Genomic DNA, 20,025 nt, shown 5'->3' with positions numbered 1-20,025 from the left:
AATTTAAAATGGTTTTATTATTGGCTATATGTTATCGGTAAGAGATAATTTATTTAACCATTAAGTAGTAGTTTGTGGATAAACGTTTGCAATTCGTTTGAGAATTCTTGTGGGTTCTTGGAATCGGGTCATATGATGGAGAAAATGGTTTTAAATGACGATAAATGAGCAATAACGACGCTAGTGGATAGGAAACAAGTAAGAGCGTGCTAAGTTCGGCCGGGCCGAATCTTATATACCCTCCACCATGGTCGCATCTGTCGAGGTCTTTGCGCAGTATCTGTTTTTAGGCAAGTAAGGACGGAGGAGCAGTTATAAAGGGTGATTTTTTTGAGGTTAGGATTTTCATGCATTAGTATTTGACAGATCACGTGGGATTTCAGACATGGTGTCAAAGAGAAAGATGCTCAGTATGCTTTGACATTTCATCATGAATAGACTTACTAACGAGCAACGCTTGCAAATCATTGAATTTTATTACCAAAATCAGTGTTCGGTTCGAAATGTGTTCATTCACCGTAACGTTGCGTCCAACAGCATCTTTGAAAAAATACGGTCCAATGATTCCACCAGCGTACAAACCACACCAAACAGTGCATTTTTCGGGATGCATGGGCAGTTCTTGAACGGCTTCTGGTTGCTCTTCACTCCAAATGCGGCAATTTTGCTTATTTACGTAGCCATTCAACCAGAAATGAGCCTCATCGCTGAACGGTGAATGAACACATTTCGAACCGAACACTGATTTTGGTAATAAAATTCAATGATTTGCAAGCGTTGCTCGTTAGTAAGTCTATTCATGATGAAATGTCAAAGCATACTGAGCATCTTTCTCTTTGACACCATGTCTGAAATCCCACGTGATCTGTCAAATACTAATGCATGAAAATCCTAACCTCAAAAAAATCACCCTTTATCACGTTATAGTCCAATTCGGGGCTCAAGAAGCGAATTCGGGAAATCGGTTTATATGGGAGCTGTATTAAGCTATAGATCGATTCTGACCATATTGCACACGTATGTTGAAGGCCATGGGAGGAGCCGTTGTACAAAATTTGTGCCAAATCGGATGAGAATTGCGCTCTTTAGAGGCTCAAGAAGTCAAGACCCAAGATCGGTTTATATGACAGCTATATAAGGTTATAGACCGATTTGAACCATACTTAGCACAGTTGTTGGAAGTGATATCAAAATTTCAGTCAAATCGGACGAAAATTGCGCCCTATAGAGACTCAAGAAGTCAAGACCCAAGATCGGTTAATATGGCAGCTATATCAGGTTATACACCGATTTGAACCATACTTAGCACAGTTGTTGGAAGTGATATCAAAACACTATGTGCGAAATTTCAGTCAAATCGGACGAGAATTGTACCCCCTAGAGGATCAAGAAGTCAAGACCCAAGATCGATTTGTATGGCAGCTATATCAAAACATGGACTGATTTGGCCCATTTACAATACCGACCTACACAAATAAGAAGTATTTGTGCAAAATTTCAAGCGGCTAGCTCTACTCCTTCAAAAGTTAGCGTGCATTCGATAGACAGACGGACGGACGGACATGGCTAGTTCGACTTAAAATATCACGACGATCAAGAATATATATAGGGTTGCCCAAAAAGTAATTACGGATTTTTTAAAAGAAAGTAAATGCATTTTTAATAAAACTTAGAATGTACTTTAATCAAATATACTTTTTTTACACTTTTTTTCTAAAGCAAGCTAAAAGTAACAGCTGATAACTGACAGAAGAAAGAATGCAATTACAGAGTCACAAGCTGTGAAAAAAATTTTTCAACGCCGACTATATGAAAAATCCGTAATTACTTTTTGGGCAACCCAATATAACTTTATGGGGTCTTAGACGCATATTTCGAGGTGTTACAAAGAGAATGACGAAATTAGTATACCCCCATCCTATGGTGGAGGGTATAAAAATAAGGTGGGGAATTCTTAATGTGTGTGATTGACAAATGGTATGAAGAGATTGTTTGTTCGATATTTTGGCTTTGAAGCATTAGTTAAAAAAGACTTAACTGATTTAACTTTAGGTTTGTTGGATATCATGAATAAATGTAGTAAAATCCTAGCAAAAGTCTTTTTAATAGAAAAAAGTTTTCCAACCCTTTTAACCTTTGAATTAATTTTTCTTTTTTCTATTATCTTCTTGCAGATTTCTTATCATGTCGCCAAGTCTTAAATCTTCTTACAATGTTCGGCTTTATGCTGAACTATGCCCTGCGTGTAAATCTCACCATTGCCATTGTGGCAATGGTAAAACCAGAAAATGCTACCTTAGATGCTAGTTTGGAGGGTAGCAATTCGACAAACACCACCTCGGGGTTAACTTCCAGCATTACAACAACAACGTTAGCGCCTTCAACAGCCAACAGCAGTAGTAGTAGTAGCAGTATATCAGTTGAAGATGTGGATGACCGCTTTGCCTGGGATACATACCAACAGAACTTTGTTCTAGGTTGCTTTTTCTGGGGTTACATTCTTACTGAGTTACCTGGTGGCCGTTTGGCCGAATTGATTGGTGGACGTCGTGTGTTTGGACATTCCATGTTGTGGGCCAGTCTCTTGACTTTGATCACACCCTTGGCTGCCCATCTGAATTATGTGCTTTTGATTGTTGTGCGTGTTGTATTGGGCTTTATGTTGGGTGCCTCATGGCCTGCCATTCATCCTGTAGCTGCCGTATGGATTCCACCAAATGAGAGATCCAAATTCATGTCAAATATGATGGGTAAGTAGGAGTTTCGATTTTCCTAGAAGCTGGGTCTTTCTAAATGTTTCAAAATTTTTGATTGTGTTTGTTTTTTCCAGCTTCTTCCTTGGGTGCTGCTATTACTATGCCAGTTTGTGGTTTTCTTATTTCGGTTGCTGGCTGGGCCAGTGTTTTCTATGTAACCGGTAAGTTTGACTCTGGTTTTAAAAAATGCATATCATAGGGAGTACTTTACAGACATCGATAGTCATAAGAAGGCCGTTAAATTTGGTTAGGTCAAATCTAAAATAACTTTCACTATCTATCGAAAATTTCATCAAAATTTTTCTGAAGGATTTCTATTTATGAGCAGAAAGTTGGCCACCGTGGCAAAGAGGTTTACCACCCCAACCAGCCGTTAGGACCATATCACAATGTCTTACTTGTACTTCGTTTAATAACTATTTTCTATAGTATCATGAATGTACGACTTGCCAAATAGGGAACCTGTTGGGGGGTCATTGACATATTCTACCCACTGCATATCGATTGTATGCCAATGCCAAGTTTGATGGTTTGGCAACAAGTTCATCAAAATTATACGAATATTTTGCAAATATCAAGAAGAGCAGCAATAGTATGACGTCCATACTTATATGGCCTTGCAACAAATCACAACTAAGCAAATATGCATAAAGTATGGAAGAGGCGTATGAAAAATTAAAGAATTAGAATTTTAAATATTAGACAATTTGCGTGTTTGTATAATATTTCTATTAATGACAAAAATAATGTATGCAAACACGTTTTATAAGTAAGCCATTGGTTCTAAGAATTTGTACTCTGTGGCCCATTTAACACACAAGTATTGCAACTGTTAATTGAAATATTTAATATATATATATTTTTTTTTTATATATATATATATATTCTTCATCGGTTGATCTTTCTAGGTGTTGTTGGTCTCATCTGGTCCGTTTTATGGTTCACTTTGGTCTTTGAAACCCCTGCCACCCATCCCCGCATCTCTCCCGAGGAAAGACGTGAAATTGAGGAGGCCCTTGGCACTTCGACTTCCAAGAAACGTCCCAGCTATGTACCGTGGGGGGATTTGTTCTGTTCGCCTGCCGTCTGGGCCATTATTATTACCCATGGTCTGTCAGTATTTGGCTTCTTTACTGTGATCAATCAATTGCCAACATTCATGAATCAAGTTTTGCATTTCGATATTAAGAAGGTAAGTTTGATAAGTGGGAAAATTCGAATATTTTTAAAATTTTCTTTTTTTAAATTTCTTTAATTTCTATTTGGTTGTTTTTTTTTTCAGAATGGTTTGTTCTCATCCCTGCCTTATTTGGGTAAATACATTATGGCATTTGGCTCATCTTGCTTTGCGGATTGGTTACGCCAAAGAGGAGCATTGAGCACAACAGCAACTAGAAAAGTTTTCACTACTTTTGGTAAGTTTCCTAACTAATATCTTGTCTGTCCTGTCATATTATGGAATATAAGATCCATAAGTTATAGCCATCGAAACTATGTTCTCCAAAAGTTTGATAGCTTGTCATGTGTCGTCGTAAATTGTCTCCAGTGCCCTACCAGTCATTACCGCTTATAACTTTTGAAAACCTCTTAAAACCTCTTGAAGACTTTTTCACATTTCCCTTTTTTGTATTTGTATTTTATTATGATAAAACCCATACAGAAGACAATGTCTTATATAAAGCATGGGTTGGTAAATTGATAAATACAATGAGTTCAACAAGTTTTCATTTAAATAGAACAATAATTGGTAAAAACTATTTAACAATTTAAGCAAAATTACTGATATAAAATTTAAACAAAAAAGGTTAGAAAGCAGAAAAAGAAACTTTAAAGAAGATTTAACAATTTAATCAAAGTTACTGATAAAATAAATTAATATATAGTTTAAAAAAAAGACGAAACTAATAATTAATTAAAATGGTTATAAATCAAAGATTTGAACTGTCGTTCATTACTTATAATTTGAATACTATGGGAAAGATTATTCCAGAGAAGTATAGCATTAAAAAAGAACTGTTATTCAGATACACGATATTGATGACGTATTTGTATTACTTGTTTGCCTCTTGTAGAGTTGGCAAAGCGCAATACAGAAGCCAGATATTCATTGTTCATTGGTATAAATAATCTTGTGGATCATTTGCAACGAGTTAAATGAGACACCATATACTTGTCTGACAAATTCAGATACCCGGTCTCTTCTACGCAAACCAAAAATGTATCTAACGACAGCGTTAAAGGCTACGTGCAATTTATTCCCATGAGTTACATCACAACCGTAAAAAACCTCGCAAGAGTATAATAGTATCGGCAGAATAAATGTCCTAGCCAAAAGCATTCTTGAAGACAAAGGGGTATACTGTCGACTCATATATAAGTTTCGTAAAACGCCATAGGTCCTACCCACTGTCGTACTGACATAATTCTTCCATGAAGGTCTATCGTCAAACTCCAACCCAAGGTTTCTTGCAGATGAAACAATCGCAATTGTGGCTTCAGCAATTGCCACATCAAGATTGGGCGGCATTGTCGTCCGATTCCTACCAATCACAAGGCATTTCGACTTTGTTGGATTTAAAAGTTGTCCGTGGTCCGTTTGCCCATGTATTTCAAGTCGCTATTAAGGCGAAGTATGCCATCGATCAGCCTCTCCGGCGAAGAGCTCATATACAGCTGTACGTCTTCGGCATACATATGAATACCAAAGTTCCGCAACTGTACAGGAAGATCATTGCTATATAAGGAAAAAAGGAGTGGGTCCAATACAGACCCCTGTGGAACAACTCTTGAGACTGGAAGATAACTAGAACACCAGCTATCAACACATACCGATTGGCTTCTATTCGAAGGATAGGATAATATATAAAATCCGTAATTATTTCAGAAACTTTAAATAAATGTTTCAGTTTCAGACAAAGTATATTGGGATCAACGGAATCAAATGCCTTCGAATGATCTAAAAGAACGTGAAAGGTAACTTTATCGCTGTCGATATCACTTTTTACATCTTCAACTACTTTCAAAAGTGCAATAGCGCAACTGTGCTTTGGCCGGAAACCAGATTGAAAATCGGTTAGCAGCGAATTATTTGCAATATATCCTGATATTTTCCGGTTAACTAGAGTCTCAACTATCTTAGAGATGTATGGAAGTATTGCTATTGGCCTTTATTCCTGGTTATTCATTGGTATTGTGACTATCCTTGCCCATTGCCAAGACTGTGGATAGCAACTCCTTAAAATAATATTGTTAAAAAGATGGCACAGATACGGAAGAATAAAGGGTAGAATTATTCCCAAAAAAATCTCGGGTCAATGCCATTAGGACAAATGGCATTAGACTTTATCGACTCTACAGAGCTAACGATATCGCTTTGTTTAAAACGCTCAAGATCAAAACGTAGGTCTGGTGAGATGTTGTAACTGTCGTAGAAATGTACGTCTTACTTACTTACTTTAATTGGCTATGACAGAATATTTCTTCCACCAGCCGAACGTAGAATAGCGTTCCCAGCGCCTCGATCTTCTGCGCTCATTCTAAAATCTCTGACACCAAGTTTCGAGATGTCTCCCACAACTTGATCTTTCCATAGGGCTTTTGGTCTTCCCGGTTTGCGTGTACCACCGTGTTTGCCTTCAAAAGACTTCTTTGCTGGAGCTTCTTCATCCATTCTGACAACATGACCTAGCCAACGCAGCCGTTGTATTTTGATGCGTGTAACTATGCTATCGTCGTCATACAGCTTGTGGTTCATAGAAATGTACGTCTGGCTCAGGAAAAGATATGTTCAAGAAACTCATATTAATCTGATCTAAATCAACATGACTACCAATTGATGCATTATCACTTCCTATTCTAATTGACTTCATATGTCTCCAAGCATCTTTCGTGTTCAATGCCTCTTGAAATTTTCGACTAAAATAAGCTATTTTCTTTGTCTTTATACAAGAAGTGGTCTGATTTCTCGCACGCTTGTAATCATTAAAGAGGTCAGGTGTTCTAAAACGCTTCAATCGAGAGTACACACAATTGCTTTTACGTATCAATACTTTAATATCATTATCAAACCAGTGATTCCCATTCATAAAAACAGTTCGGGTCTTCATCGGAACACATTTGTCGAAAATCTGACTCACATTACGTTGAAGAAATGCAGTCTGTTCATCCACGCAAGGCATACCATAAAGCTCCTGCCACTCAACGGTGGCAATTTCAGAAAGTAGTGAGTTATAATCAATGTTTCTATAGTCTCTGTACGTATATGATTGGAACGCCATAAGTCAAAAACCATGTTTCGAAAACAGGGGTGCCGATAATTGATCATATAAATTCACATCTGTCTTGGAACTTACGAAAAACAAGTCAATAAGAGTCTCTGTTGTCATTGTATAGTGTGTGGCAGTATTGAAATTAACAATATGCAACACTATTGATTGTATGCTCCCCTATGAAAAGTGTCTCTTCAAGCACATTACTATTAAAGTCACCAGCGACTATAATATCTTTATAATGACAGTTTATATCCTCAAGTCTCTTCACAAAGTCATCATATTTCACTCTTTTATTAGAACGGTATACAACGCCAACCGGATTTCTCAAATATATAGCGAAACTCATCAATTTTGTTCTTATTGGCAATATAAAAACTTTACACGACTAATTACTTGTTTATTTTAAATTATTTTATATTTTATTATTCTTTCATTTTAAAAATCCAATAAGCAAACAATTCGTTATCAGTTAGATAACAAAACAATTAATTAGTCTGGAGCAAAATTAGTGCATAGAGAGATTGTTATTTTAGTTGCTTCGAGAGTTTGAGTTTTTGAGAAAATGCACGTATCTGCAATCATTACTGGGCCAATATGTAGTGTTTCCCATAAAACAGAGTTTGTGTTGCTATGAAATTTTGCTATGCCACGATCTACTTGAAACAATGGATGTTTCTACGAACACCTTAGCGTTCCATTTAATGGAAGGCAAGCAGGAGTAGCTACTATGATATTACCTAATTTCTAGGAATCGTGTATTTTTATCATAAAAAACGTGCATGGTGGGGTAATTTACAGCTTTTAAGAATGCAGTGCTTTAAAGGAAATCATTATGAATAACTCGATACTAACTCTAATTTATTTTAAATGCAATTGACAATTGGCAAGGAAAATGGTGATACATCATGATCTAATTTAGAATACTGGGGGACATTATTCGTAATCAATCAAACTGATGACATATGTTTAATTTATTTTTGGATTTTTTTCGGGCATATTTGGCATTGATGTTGGATGTCATAACAAAACTGAAGATGCAAAATTTTACCCTAATCGCATTTCAAGGCGTAGAAAAAAATGTATAGAAAAAAATTGAGATCATCAGCTGAATTTTAGCACAGATTCTTTTTTGTCTAGGGGCAGGTTTAGTTCAAAGCTGGGTTTTATCGCACTACATCTCGATGTGGCCTCCATATAGACAGATATGCCAAGGTCTTAGCGCATTAAAACCACGTTTATTCTCCGATTTTGCTGAAATTTGAGGCAATGTGTTGCGTTAGTCTCCTCAAAATTCCTACCGAGTATGGTTAAGATAGGGCTTTAGATATAGACCGAACTCCCGATTTATATATACTCCCGAAACAAGAAAACAGAAAGGGGTATTGTTTCGTTCAACACCATTGCGGAAAGAGATTTTCTTCACAAATCCGACGTTGTCCTCAGAATTTTGAAATTCACAAAACAAAAGATGTTACAGCTATTTCAAACACACCTTAATTTTTTTGCATTTTTCGAATACTAATTATGCTTTTTTGAGCTTGTTTTTGAAGAAACAACATAGAAGTTGCACTAATCCGAATTTTTTGCCACAATCTTCAATACTGTATACTCAACTCGAAAATTTTTTTCGCATCAAAAATTGCAAATTTTCATAAGGGGTTAGCCTTTGCTAAAAAAATTCAAAAAAATTTAAATGTGAATTTTTTAGTAATTCTGTTAATTGTACGAATCTTCTTCGAATTTTGAATTGCCGAATGCTAGAAATTTTTCGAAATTCGAAAAAATAAAGTTGTTACAGCGTTTTTGGCCTTGAGAACGACCTTAAATTTTTAACGCCCAAAACAAAGTGGTTTTAGTGATGTTTTTCACACAATACTTCACAGTATTTCTTCATGCAGCACCTTTACAGAAAGAGATTTTCCGCACAAATCCAACGGTGTCACAAAAATTCTGAAGTTTGCAAAGCTAAGGAAGTTACAGCAATTGCAAACTTACATTGGTTATTTTTGAATTTTTATACCCTACTCTACTACTGTGGTGGAGGCCACTGTAGCGCAGAAGTTAGCATGTCCGCCTTTGACGCTGAACGCCTGGGTTCGAATCCTGGTGAGACCATCTAATCGGTGGTTTTCCCCTCCTAATGCTGGCAACATTTGTGAGGTACTATGCCATGTAAAACTTCTCTCCAAAGAGGTGTCGCACTGCGGCACGCCGTTAGTACTCGGCTATAAAAGGGAGGCCCCTTATCATTGAGCTTAAAACTTGAATCGGACTGCACTCATTGATATGTGAGAAGTTTGCTCCTGTTCCTTAGTGGAATGTTCATGGGAAAAGTTTTATTTTTTTTTGCCCATTAAGGGCGCATTCACTACCTAATTTCATTGAAATTTGGCACAGAAAGAAGGCGCAGCGGAGCGGGACCTGCCCAGCTAGTATTTAGATATAGCTGCTATGGGTTCATAAATGATGCATTTTTCACCGGGTTATGACGAAAGGTGGTTAACATAAACCCGAGGTGGTGGGTATCCAAAGTTAGGCCTGGACGAACTTAATACTGTTTTACTTGCCATTTTATGTTTAGTTCCCTCAGTCAAAGCGCTAATTTGGAGGCACGTTGCGTATATAGACCTCAATAATTTGCATATCCTGCATTGCTTCCTAATCTTTGTGGACTTTTCCCCTCCCGTTATTCCAACGTTGTCCAATCTTTACACCTTCTAAAACTCCCTGGTATGAATCCTCCTTTCAACAGCCTTCCTTCATACCAGTGGCCCATATGTTATCATAGGTCTCACAATGGGCGTGTATCCAGTAAATCATCTTAGTAGCAGGTCACTTCCTACTTAACATCCTCCTGCAGGAATAGAAGGCGCACAGCGCCTCTCGTCTTTTCCAGGACAACTTCGAATCAACGACTAGATATTTCTAGGTGAAGATATTTCACCTCCTTCGACAACTATAGAGGGGTCCCGGCCAACAACGGGAGTTTAAAATTTAGTATCTTATTTCCCAGAATGATGAATACTTTACTCCGCCTTTCTTGGGTTAGTCCTCAGGTAATTTCTCGCAGCTCATCTCTATGATCCCTCTGATCGTCGGCAAAAACATGCTTCGAACCACTCCAGTGGCCCATATGTCATCATAGGTCTCACAATGGGCGTGTATACAGTAAATCATCTTAGGGCGACCTGCTTACTTCCTACTGCAGATGCCCTTTTCGCCTTTTCCATATGTCATCATAGGTCTCACAATGGGCATGTATACAGTAAATCATCTTAGGGCGACCTGCTTACTTCCTACTGCAGATGCCCTTTTCGCCTTTTCCAGGACGGCTTCGAATGAACGACTAGGTCAAGTTATTTCACCTCCTTCGACAACTACAGAGTGGTCCCGCCCAACAAGGAGAGTTTAAAATCCAGTATTTTATTTCCCAGAGTGAAGAATACTTTACTCCTTCTTCTTTGGGTTAGTCCTCAGCTAATTTCTCGCAGCTCATCTCTATGATTCCTCTGATCGTCGACAAAAACATGCCTCGAGTCAGTTGCATGACGTTCTCCTAATATGCGATTAGTTTCTTGTCATCCATGTTGAGATCCAATAAGACTGAGAGAATCGGCGAAGACACTCTTGCATGTTTATTGTTTCGTCACTTTTTTATAGATAATATTGGCAAGACTATATTTTTATAAACTCCACCGTAGGATGGGGGTATACTAATTTCGTCATTCCGTTTGTAACACCTCGACCCTTAAGACCCCATCAAATACATATATTCTTGATCGTCATGACATTTTAAGTCGATCTGTCCGTCCGTTCGTCTGTCAATCGAAAGCGCGCTAACTTTTGAAGGGGTAAAGCTAGCCGCTTGAAATTTTGCACAAATACTTCTTATTAGTGTAGGTCGGTTGGGATTGTAAATGGGCTATCGGTCCATGTTTTGATATAGCTGCCATATAAACCGGTCTTGGGTCTTGACTTCTTGAACCTCTAGAGGGCGCAATTCTCGTCCGATTTGACTGAAATTTTGCACGTACTGTTTTAATATCACTTCCAACAACTGTGCTTAGGTTAAAATCGGTTTATAACCTAATATAGCTGCCATATAAACCGATCTTGGGTCTTGACTTCTTCAGCTTTTAGAAGGTGCAATTCTTATCAGATATGGCTGTAATTTTGCACGTGGTGTTTTGGTATCATTTCCAACATTTATGCGAAATATGGTCCAAATCGGTCCATAACCTGATATAGCTGCCATATTAACCGATCTGGGATGTTGACTTCTTGAGCCTCTAGAGAGCGCAATTCTCATCCGATTTGGCACAAATTTTGTACAACGGCTCCTCCCATGGCCTTCAACATAAGTGTGCAATACGGTCAGAATCGATCTATAGTTTGATTAGCTCCGAAATAAACCGATCTCCTGATTTTGCTTCTTGAGCCCTGGATCGGACTATAACTTGATATAGATCCCCCTCCTTCTGCTCCTCCTCCGTCCTTATTCATTATTCTTTGTTTGCCTAAAAAGAGATACTGCGCAAAGAACTCGACAGATGCGATCCATGGTGGAGGGGATATAAGATTCGGCCCGGCCGAACTTAGCATGCTCTTACTTGTTTTTATTTCACATTAATACAAATAAAGTTTATAAAGTCTCTTACACATGTTTTGTAATTACCAAATATTTTTTTTAATTCCAGCTCTTACCACACCTGGCTTACTGATGGTGGCTCAGGTCTTTTTGGGCAAAGAAGCAGCATGGTCAGTGACAATATTCACATTGGCTTTGTTCGCTCATGGTGCTGTGACTCCTGGTTATTTGGGTAATGGTTTGGATATTGCACCCAATTTCAGTGGCACCATATTCGGTTTAGCAAATACTCTGTCCTCATTTGGTGGTTTCCTATCCACATGGATGGTGGGGGCATTGACATATGGTGATGTAAGTAAAAAAAAAATATATATAGAAAAAACCAAGACTACCCTGCAAACATTTTGGATTGCCAAATTATCTACAGCGAATCTTGTGAACAATAATTGTGATCGCGGAAATCTTCAAGAAAAATTGCTAAGAAGTAGGAGAAATATCAAGAGGTGTTAAGATAAGAAGAACAAATCGTATGGACGATTATTACTTATTTTGTTGCGAATTATTGCAAAAATACCTGCACAAGCAAAAGATATTTCAATGATATCATTGAAGAGTTTTTTGTAAATCAAAATGTTTGCAGGGTTTGTAAATCAAGTCAAAAATGTTTGGTGGGTATGTAAAGTATTAGGTTACGCAAAAAAGCAACATTTGTTATTGATGAATGATGGTCTCAAATTAATGCAAAAGCAAACCAGTAATAAGTACTCAGATAAAAATAATTTTGAAAACAACAACTTTGGTCGAAAAAACAACTATAAAAGTTGTTAATTTTCCTGCAACAATTTAGTTTGAATCTCAACGACCCAAAGTAAAATTTCCTGTTGAAAGGCACTCTTTGCAAGCCAACTTATAACAACAACAACAATTTATCCATAAGCAAGACAAAAAATCATCTAACCCGTCACCTCATTCGCTTAGCTTCGGGTGGTGGTTATTTTTCATTCGTTTTACTCTACTGCTCTCGGGGTTTTCTCTGTCCCTCTCTCTACTATTAAACGTAAAAAAAGTTGTAATAATTTTGGAGCCGCAGAGGATTGGATTGAACTCATGATATCATGCTTGGTAGTCTTGCACGAATCTCCTAGCCCACCGACATCATCTTCTTTATAACGAAATAACTCAATAAGTACTGCTGCACAATAATAAGTGCCCCAATTAATTTGATTTTTTCTGAATACGAAATTCACTTTTTTTATGCCGATTTTTCTAAAATATTGGGTTGCCCAAAAAGTAATTGCGGATTTTTCATATAGTCGGCGTTGACAAATTTTTTCACAGCTTGTGACTCTGTAATTGCATTCTTTCTTCTGTCAGTTATCAGCTGTTACTTTTAGCTTGCTTTAGAAAAAAAGTGTAAAAAAAAGTTTATTTGATAAAAGTTCATTCTAAGTTTTATAAAAAATGCATTTACTTTCTTTTAAAAAATCCGCAATTACTTTTTGGGCAACCCAATATATCTAATAAAAAAAAAAATTATTTTTTTTGACCGACCGGGGATGGGAGTTTTGTGCAATACATGTCTTTTTTAACAACTACCTCAACTAAAACAAGTAAAAGCGTGCTAAGTTCGGCCGGTGCGAATCTGGGAACCCACCACAATAGATTCAGCTAAAATGTGGGAGCTATATCTTCTATATATAAATTGCGGCTTCCAGAGCTCAAGAAGTTAATCGGGAGATCGGTTTTATGGTCATAACAGTCAGTAACAGTCATAACAGAACACTAAGTGCAAAATTTCAGCCAAATCGGACAAAAATTTCGGCTTCCAGGGGCTCAAGAAGTTAAATCGGGAGATCGATTTATATGGGAGCTATGTTAGGGTATAGACCGATTCAAACCGTACTAGGCACAGTTTTTGGAAGTCATAACATAACACTATGTGCAAAATTGAAGACAAATCAATAAAAAATTGCGGCTTCCAGAGGCTCAAGAAGTTAAATCGGGAGATCGATTTATATGGGAGCTATGTCAGGTTATAGATCAATTCAAACGGAACTTGACATAATTGTTGGAAGTGACAACATAACACTATGTGCAAACTTTCAGCCAAATCGGATAAAAATATTGTGGCTTCCAGGGGCTCAAGAAATCAAATCGGAAGATCAGATCATATGGGAGCTATATCTGGTTCTTGACCGATTTGGACGGTACTCGGCACAGTTGTTGGAAGTCATAACATAACACTATGTGCAAAATTTCATCCCAATTGGACAAACATTTTAGCTTTCAGGAGCTCAAGAAATAAAATCGGGAGATCGGTTAATATGGGATATATATCAGATTACAGATCAATCCAAACGGTAATTGACACAATTGTTGGAAGTCGTAACATAACACTATGTGCAAAATTTTAGCCAAATTGGACAACAATTGCTGCTTCCAGGGGCTTAAGAAGTCAAATCGGGATATCGGTTTATATGGGAGCTATATAAGGTTCTTGATCGATTTGGACCTTACTAGACACAGTTGTTGAAAGTCATAACAGAACACTATGTGCAAAATTTAAGCCAAATCGGAAAAAATTGAAGCTTCCAGGGGCTCAAGAAGTCATATCGGGAGATCGGTTTATATGGGAGCTATATCAGGTTATAGACCGATTCAAACCGTACTAGGCACAGTTATTGAAAGTCATAACAGAACACTATGTGCAAAATTTCAGTCAAATCGGACAAAAATCTCGGTTTCCTGGGGATCGAGAAGTCTGAGTTATATCCAAATCTGAACCGATATGATCCATTTGCAAACCTCAACGACCTACGGACACGGCTAGATCGACACATGATGTCGAGGCGATCAAAATATGTATACCTTATGGGGTCCTAGATCAATATTTCGAGTTGTTACAAACGGTATGACTAAATTAGTATACCCCCATCCTAAGGTGGTGGGTATAAAAATGGTTGAAAGTCCACAAAATTTCAATAATTTTGTCGGTCAAGTCTCTTGTAGAGATTAAATTACGTATTTAAACAAACAATGTCTTCGATTTAATGCTAAAATTTGGAAGTTGGTTTTTTCTTAGAGTTAGTTTTTTCTATATAGTTTTCCTCCAAATTTGTTGTGCAAATATCTGGGGTGCCATTTTCTCAAAGTTTTATTATTATTTTAATTATAATTATTTTAATGTTTTTTTTTCTTTCCTTGTAATTTAGAAATCCTACCACCAATGGCAAATTGTTTTCTGGATTTTGGCCGTTACCTACATTTCCGGTGCTGTGGTTTATTTGATTTTGGGTACGGGTGATTTGCAGCCCTGGAATAATCCACCAGAACGTAAAAAAGTTTCAGATGTGCATGCCGAGGAAGGTGTACCACTGAAAAACTAAAATAAAATTATCTGTAAGATCTGTTTTTCAATTTCATTCGAATTTTGTCTCATCTTAAAATGTATTATAAATATTTAAAAACAAACAAACATACACAAACACACAAACAAAAAGAACTAAAATATAAAAAAAAAAAAAAAAAACGGAAAAACAGTGGTAACAAAAAAGAAATGCAAACAGGTGCTCTATTTTAAAGATGTACGATATTTACCATTACTATACTGTATTAGTTGAATTTTTTAGTTGTTTTAAGGGAATTTTTTATTTTTATCAAAAAAAAAAAAAGAAAAAAATAATGATAAAAAAATATTAAAATTAGTTTTAACATAAAACAAAATAAACCCCACCTTGAATATAAAAGACCCAAGTTCTTTGAGAGAAAACTTGCCTTAAGAAACAAATAAAGACTTTCTTTGCGAAAGACATTATTTTTAAAGAAAACATAAGGCCCAAATAAGCACATACAAATTATACAAATCAATCGTACGACAAATCTGTAAACAAATCAGCTATAAATTATAAGTTTTCTTTGTTTATACCAAACATCAGTTTAGTTGAGTAGTACATTGAAACTATAGCCGCACAACAATTCAAGAACATTGATTGAATTTGGCCTTAAGAATATTATTTTACTTAGAGTTTAATACCTTTAAAGCCTTTATCGAACTCAATGACTAAGAGAATGTTATAAGGAAGGAGAGATTGTTTCTATAAGTTGAAGAAAGAAAGTCGGCTTGTGACAATCGGCGCACAGATATCACACCATTGACAGAATCGTTTGATGGATGGAAAGTCCTTTATCAGTACACTGAAAAAAAGTTGGCCCAAAATGTAAGATTTTAGCAATGAAAACAATCCAAATGTCTTCTTTAAAGTTAATACCATTTTACTAACGGACATGCCCATCCGTTTTCAATTTCGATCGCTGATTGATTCTTATTTTACTTCATAGATGACTGTCCAATTATTATTTTTTGAAAAATCTTTTTCTAAACTTCACATCTTAGCCTTAACAAAATTAAACATTTAAAGACGCTCCTATTTGTAAGGCTATTCCCTACGGTTCACTGTTGTCTTGTCCCAAGGTCAATTTCCAAATATCCAACGATATTTTGTCCTCCATTTTAGATTTTTGTCTTTAATAACAAGACGCAAAGTTAAGGATTTATTAACCTACCATTTAAAATAAAAAATCCTTAATATAAAAGAACAATTTTTTAACATAAAGGAAATATTTTTAGGGAATATTCCCCTAAAAAATTAGAAAATTTATCATCTTTAAAGTAAGTTCACTATCTTTGGCTCGAATTTTTAAAAATAGAACAAACAATTTTTCAGTTAATTTGTTGTTGTTGTAGCAGATATGCCCGTCTTTATGTCTCTCCTTCCATATAACACCTTAGTGGTCAAACTTTTGAGGCTAATTAACGCAAAGAATGTTTATTTCAGCTAATGGACAAAATGGTAGTAGGAGATCTTTTCCAACCATTTTATATTACATTGATTTTCGTAGAATTTTTTTAGAAGAATTTTATTTGTAACAAAGCCAAGAGTCTATCTTCACTTGGCATTATGACATTTTCCCTATATTCAGCTTGCTGGAAGAAATATATGCGAGATATATAATAGTTCCTGATTTATAAAAATTAGAGTTAAATATTTGATGCATTTATAAAAAACGTTGAATTGATTAGTCAAATTGAGGATAGAGCTGTTGCATTGGGAAGTTTCAGGTTGCTTAGCTAGGTTAACAAACCTCACCCTTTATTCCGTATTAGATGCACTTGATTTTTGAAGTTTGGAGTTACTCTTAAAACCTTTGAACCTATATTGGGTTTTTAAATAAAACGCAAACTCTTTGAAATACTTCAAAAACTTTATTATCGGCTTGAAGTACAATCAAAACATTTATGAATGGAACTCGACTTCGTTCATATGACCACCGCGGGCACGTTTGCATCTGTCAATACATTGGACCCAAATTTTCGTTACTCGGTCACACATTTCAAATAAAACGGTGACGGTTTCCCGTTCAATGTTGGCTCTGAGCTCTTTCAACGTCGTCGGCTTGTTGGCATAGAGCAATGACAATGACGTAGCCCTAAAGAAAATAGTCTAGAGGCGTCAAATAGCACGAAGGAGTCAGTCAATCAACAAGGCCATTTGTTGAGATAACATGCTCATCAAACTAACTCTTCGATAAATCGATTCTAACGTGTGCTTGGTGGCTTGTGGCACTGTCCCATTGACACCGCATATCGTCCAGGTCCATATTTTCCAATTCTGGCGACAAAAATAATCAGTGAGCATGGTGTGGTACCGTGGCCCATTCACCGTAACGTGATGACTGAAATCGTCGAAGGAGAAGTATGGCCCAATGACGCCGACGGTATACAAACCAATTCTGGCGACAAAAATAATCAGTGAGCATGGTGTGGTACCGTGGCCCATTCACTGTAACGTGAGGATTGAAATCGAAGAAGAAAATGGAATTTTCCCTAAAGACAGAATTAGGAGAAATTTTTGTAAGACTTTTTCTCTAAAGGCCAAACCATAAGGAAATAATTTAAAAATTTTATTGAGATTGCATTGGAGGATATTGTCCGGCTTTAGACCATTGTTTAATGCTTTTCCATTCAAAGAATAGTATAGCAAAAAATATTTAAAAGTCAGCAAAAATGTGTTGTTGCTATAAGCATTTGACTGGTTTCTTGTATAGCGATTTCATTTTCGACCAAGAAAAATCATCAGCAGGAGATGTCAAATGGATCATGGTGCTTTATAACCATTCCAACTAAAGTAAGTTGTAAAGCACAACATTTTAATGAAATAAAAGTGATTATTATCACAAAATAGGATTAGAAATGAATCATTAGTAAGAAATTGGTTAATTTTTGCAAGATACCGACTGATGAAAAATTGCAATTTTCAAGAAACCCAATAGAATATTGAGCTGAAAAAACCCGAAAAATGATTTTCAAAAACTGAACTGATCACCCTAATATTTTACTTATTGACGCACCCATTAAGCCAAAAATGGGCTTTGTCACTGAAAATGATTAACGCTCTCAAAGTAGTCACCTCACCGACTCCGAATATCGATATGGTTCAGACCTTATTCGTTTGTTACTTTGATGAATGTTGAATTTACCATAATGAAAATGTTGAATTTACGGAATAAATTGAGAGTGACAGTTCGATGATAGTGATGTAAGAGTGAGTTCACTAATTATATTCTAAGTTGTCAAGCCCCTATTGGAAAACCTTTTAGTAAAAAGGTTTGAAAACCATTTTCAAAAAACATTTGTGAAAGTGATATTCACTTCCCAGTTAGTTTATTTTGTAGGTAAAAGAATCATTTTCAAAAGAAAAGAATGTATACTTTGAGGTTAATGAATCATTTTTTTTGATGAATATGAACATTTAAAAGATTTAACTAAAAGCGAAGATATTTGTACTCCACGAAATGTTTCATTTACTAATAGTGCTTCAGTTAAATCATTTAACTTGGGAGTTAAAAAGAGTCATTTCCATAACAAGAGAATGTTAACCTTAATGTAAATGAATCGTATTTTACTGTAAATGACCTTCTTAAAGGATTTATCAAAAGCGAAGTTAGTTCAACTTCTTGAAATATCATATTTATTACTAGCGTTCCACAGTAGAAAGTAATGTATGACAGTAGAAAAAATTGATGTAAAATTTGATTATTGTCAATTTGGAATGTTTTTACTAAAAATGTTCTTTGCCACTACCGAATGGATTGTAGCTCATCAGAAATAAGTGATTTTGCATATGAAATCATTCTAATTGTTCTGCTAAAACTAAACCCCATATTTGTCCATTATCAGCACGTCTAAACATAAAATTCTACAAATTGCTACTGTTTTACAGTACTTTTTTTGTACTTTGTACTTTTTTGTAATTTTTGTTTTAATAGTTTAACATACAGCGGTCAAAAAAAGTATTCATCATTCAATGTTTTTTTTTTAATAAGTCTACAAAAGACAATTGGAATAAAAACATATTAAACTAATGATGCAGTAGTGCTTGTGTGATATATATGTACACAATTTCATTGTTTTTAAAGAAAAAAATAGTATTTATTGGAACAAAAAGGGCCATTTTACAGCTGAACACAAAAAATTAAACAAAAAAAGTATTCATCATTGCAAAAAAACAAAAAAATATATAACATAATTTAAAAAAATTAATACTTTGTTATTCGACCACCGCGTCTTATAACTTCTTTTAAACGGTTTGACATCGATTGGACTAATTTAGCGGTTATATTTTGGTCTATATTAGTCCATTCCTCCATTATCACCTGTTGCATTTGACTCTTGCTCGAAAAATTGCGCGTTCTCAATTTGCGTTCGAGATGTTCCCAAAGATGTTCAATTGGGTTCAAGTCGGGACTTTGAGGAGGAGTTTTAATGACTTTGGGGCAGTTATACAGCATCCACATCTTGGTATTTAAAGCAGAATGTTTGGGGTCATTATCTTGATAATATTGAAAGTTATTACCAAGCCCAAGTTTTACAGCACTATCTTTTAAATTCCTCTTTAAAATGTCAATGTAATACTTATGATCCATTCCTCCATTAATAATTTCAAGATTTCCCGCTCCTGAAGCCGCCATACACCCCCAAACCATTAAACCACCTCCACCATGTTTTACAGTAGCAACTGTGTTTCGTTCTTCAAGCTCTGTATTTGGTTTTCTGTACACTATGACCTTTCCATCGCACCCAAAAAGATTAAACTTGCTCTCGTCTGCAAAAATGACTGTTTTCCAAAATGATTCGGGCTGTTTTACATACATTTTTGCGAAGTTTAGCCTTTTCACTCGGTTTATTTTATTTATAAAGGGCTTCTTACGTGCAGTTCTTCCTCTGTAACTATGCCTTTTGAGTGTATTTCGAATTGTTTGTGTAGTAACTTCCTTCCCTAAATATTCCATAGTGTTTTTACGAAGAATGGTCGCATTTGTCTTCGGAGTTTTCTGAACTTGCCGCACTAGC

The 20,025-nt window shown here is 36.0% G+C and overlaps 1 protein-coding gene across 1 annotated transcript in view; it reads left to right on the top strand.

Moving 5' to 3' along the window:
• LOC106088062 (sialin) overlaps positions 1-15,738 on the top strand; it is a 73,682-nt gene extending 57,944 nt beyond the window's left edge. The window contains exons 3-8 of the mRNA XM_013253358.2: positions 2,175-2,750; positions 2,831-2,917; positions 3,665-3,948; positions 4,039-4,171; positions 11,725-11,966; positions 14,828-15,738. Of these exons, the coding sequence (XP_013108812.2) occupies positions 2,175-2,750; positions 2,831-2,917; positions 3,665-3,948; positions 4,039-4,171; positions 11,725-11,966; positions 14,828-15,001 (1,496 nt within the window). The 3' untranslated portion in view covers positions 15,002-15,738. The remainder of the gene's footprint in view (positions 1-2,174; positions 2,751-2,830; positions 2,918-3,664; positions 3,949-4,038; positions 4,172-11,724; positions 11,967-14,827) is intronic.
• Positions 15,739-20,025: the final 4,287 nt, after the last annotated feature.

The sequence above is a fragment of the Stomoxys calcitrans genome, chromosome 3 (genome assembly GCF_963082655.1).
Source record: "Stomoxys calcitrans chromosome 3, idStoCalc2.1, whole genome shotgun sequence".
NCBI lineage: Eukaryota > Metazoa > Arthropoda > Insecta > Diptera > Muscidae > Stomoxys > Stomoxys calcitrans.
The sequence above is the reverse complement of the archived record's forward strand: the minus strand, read 5'-3'. Positions and strand labels throughout refer to the sequence as shown.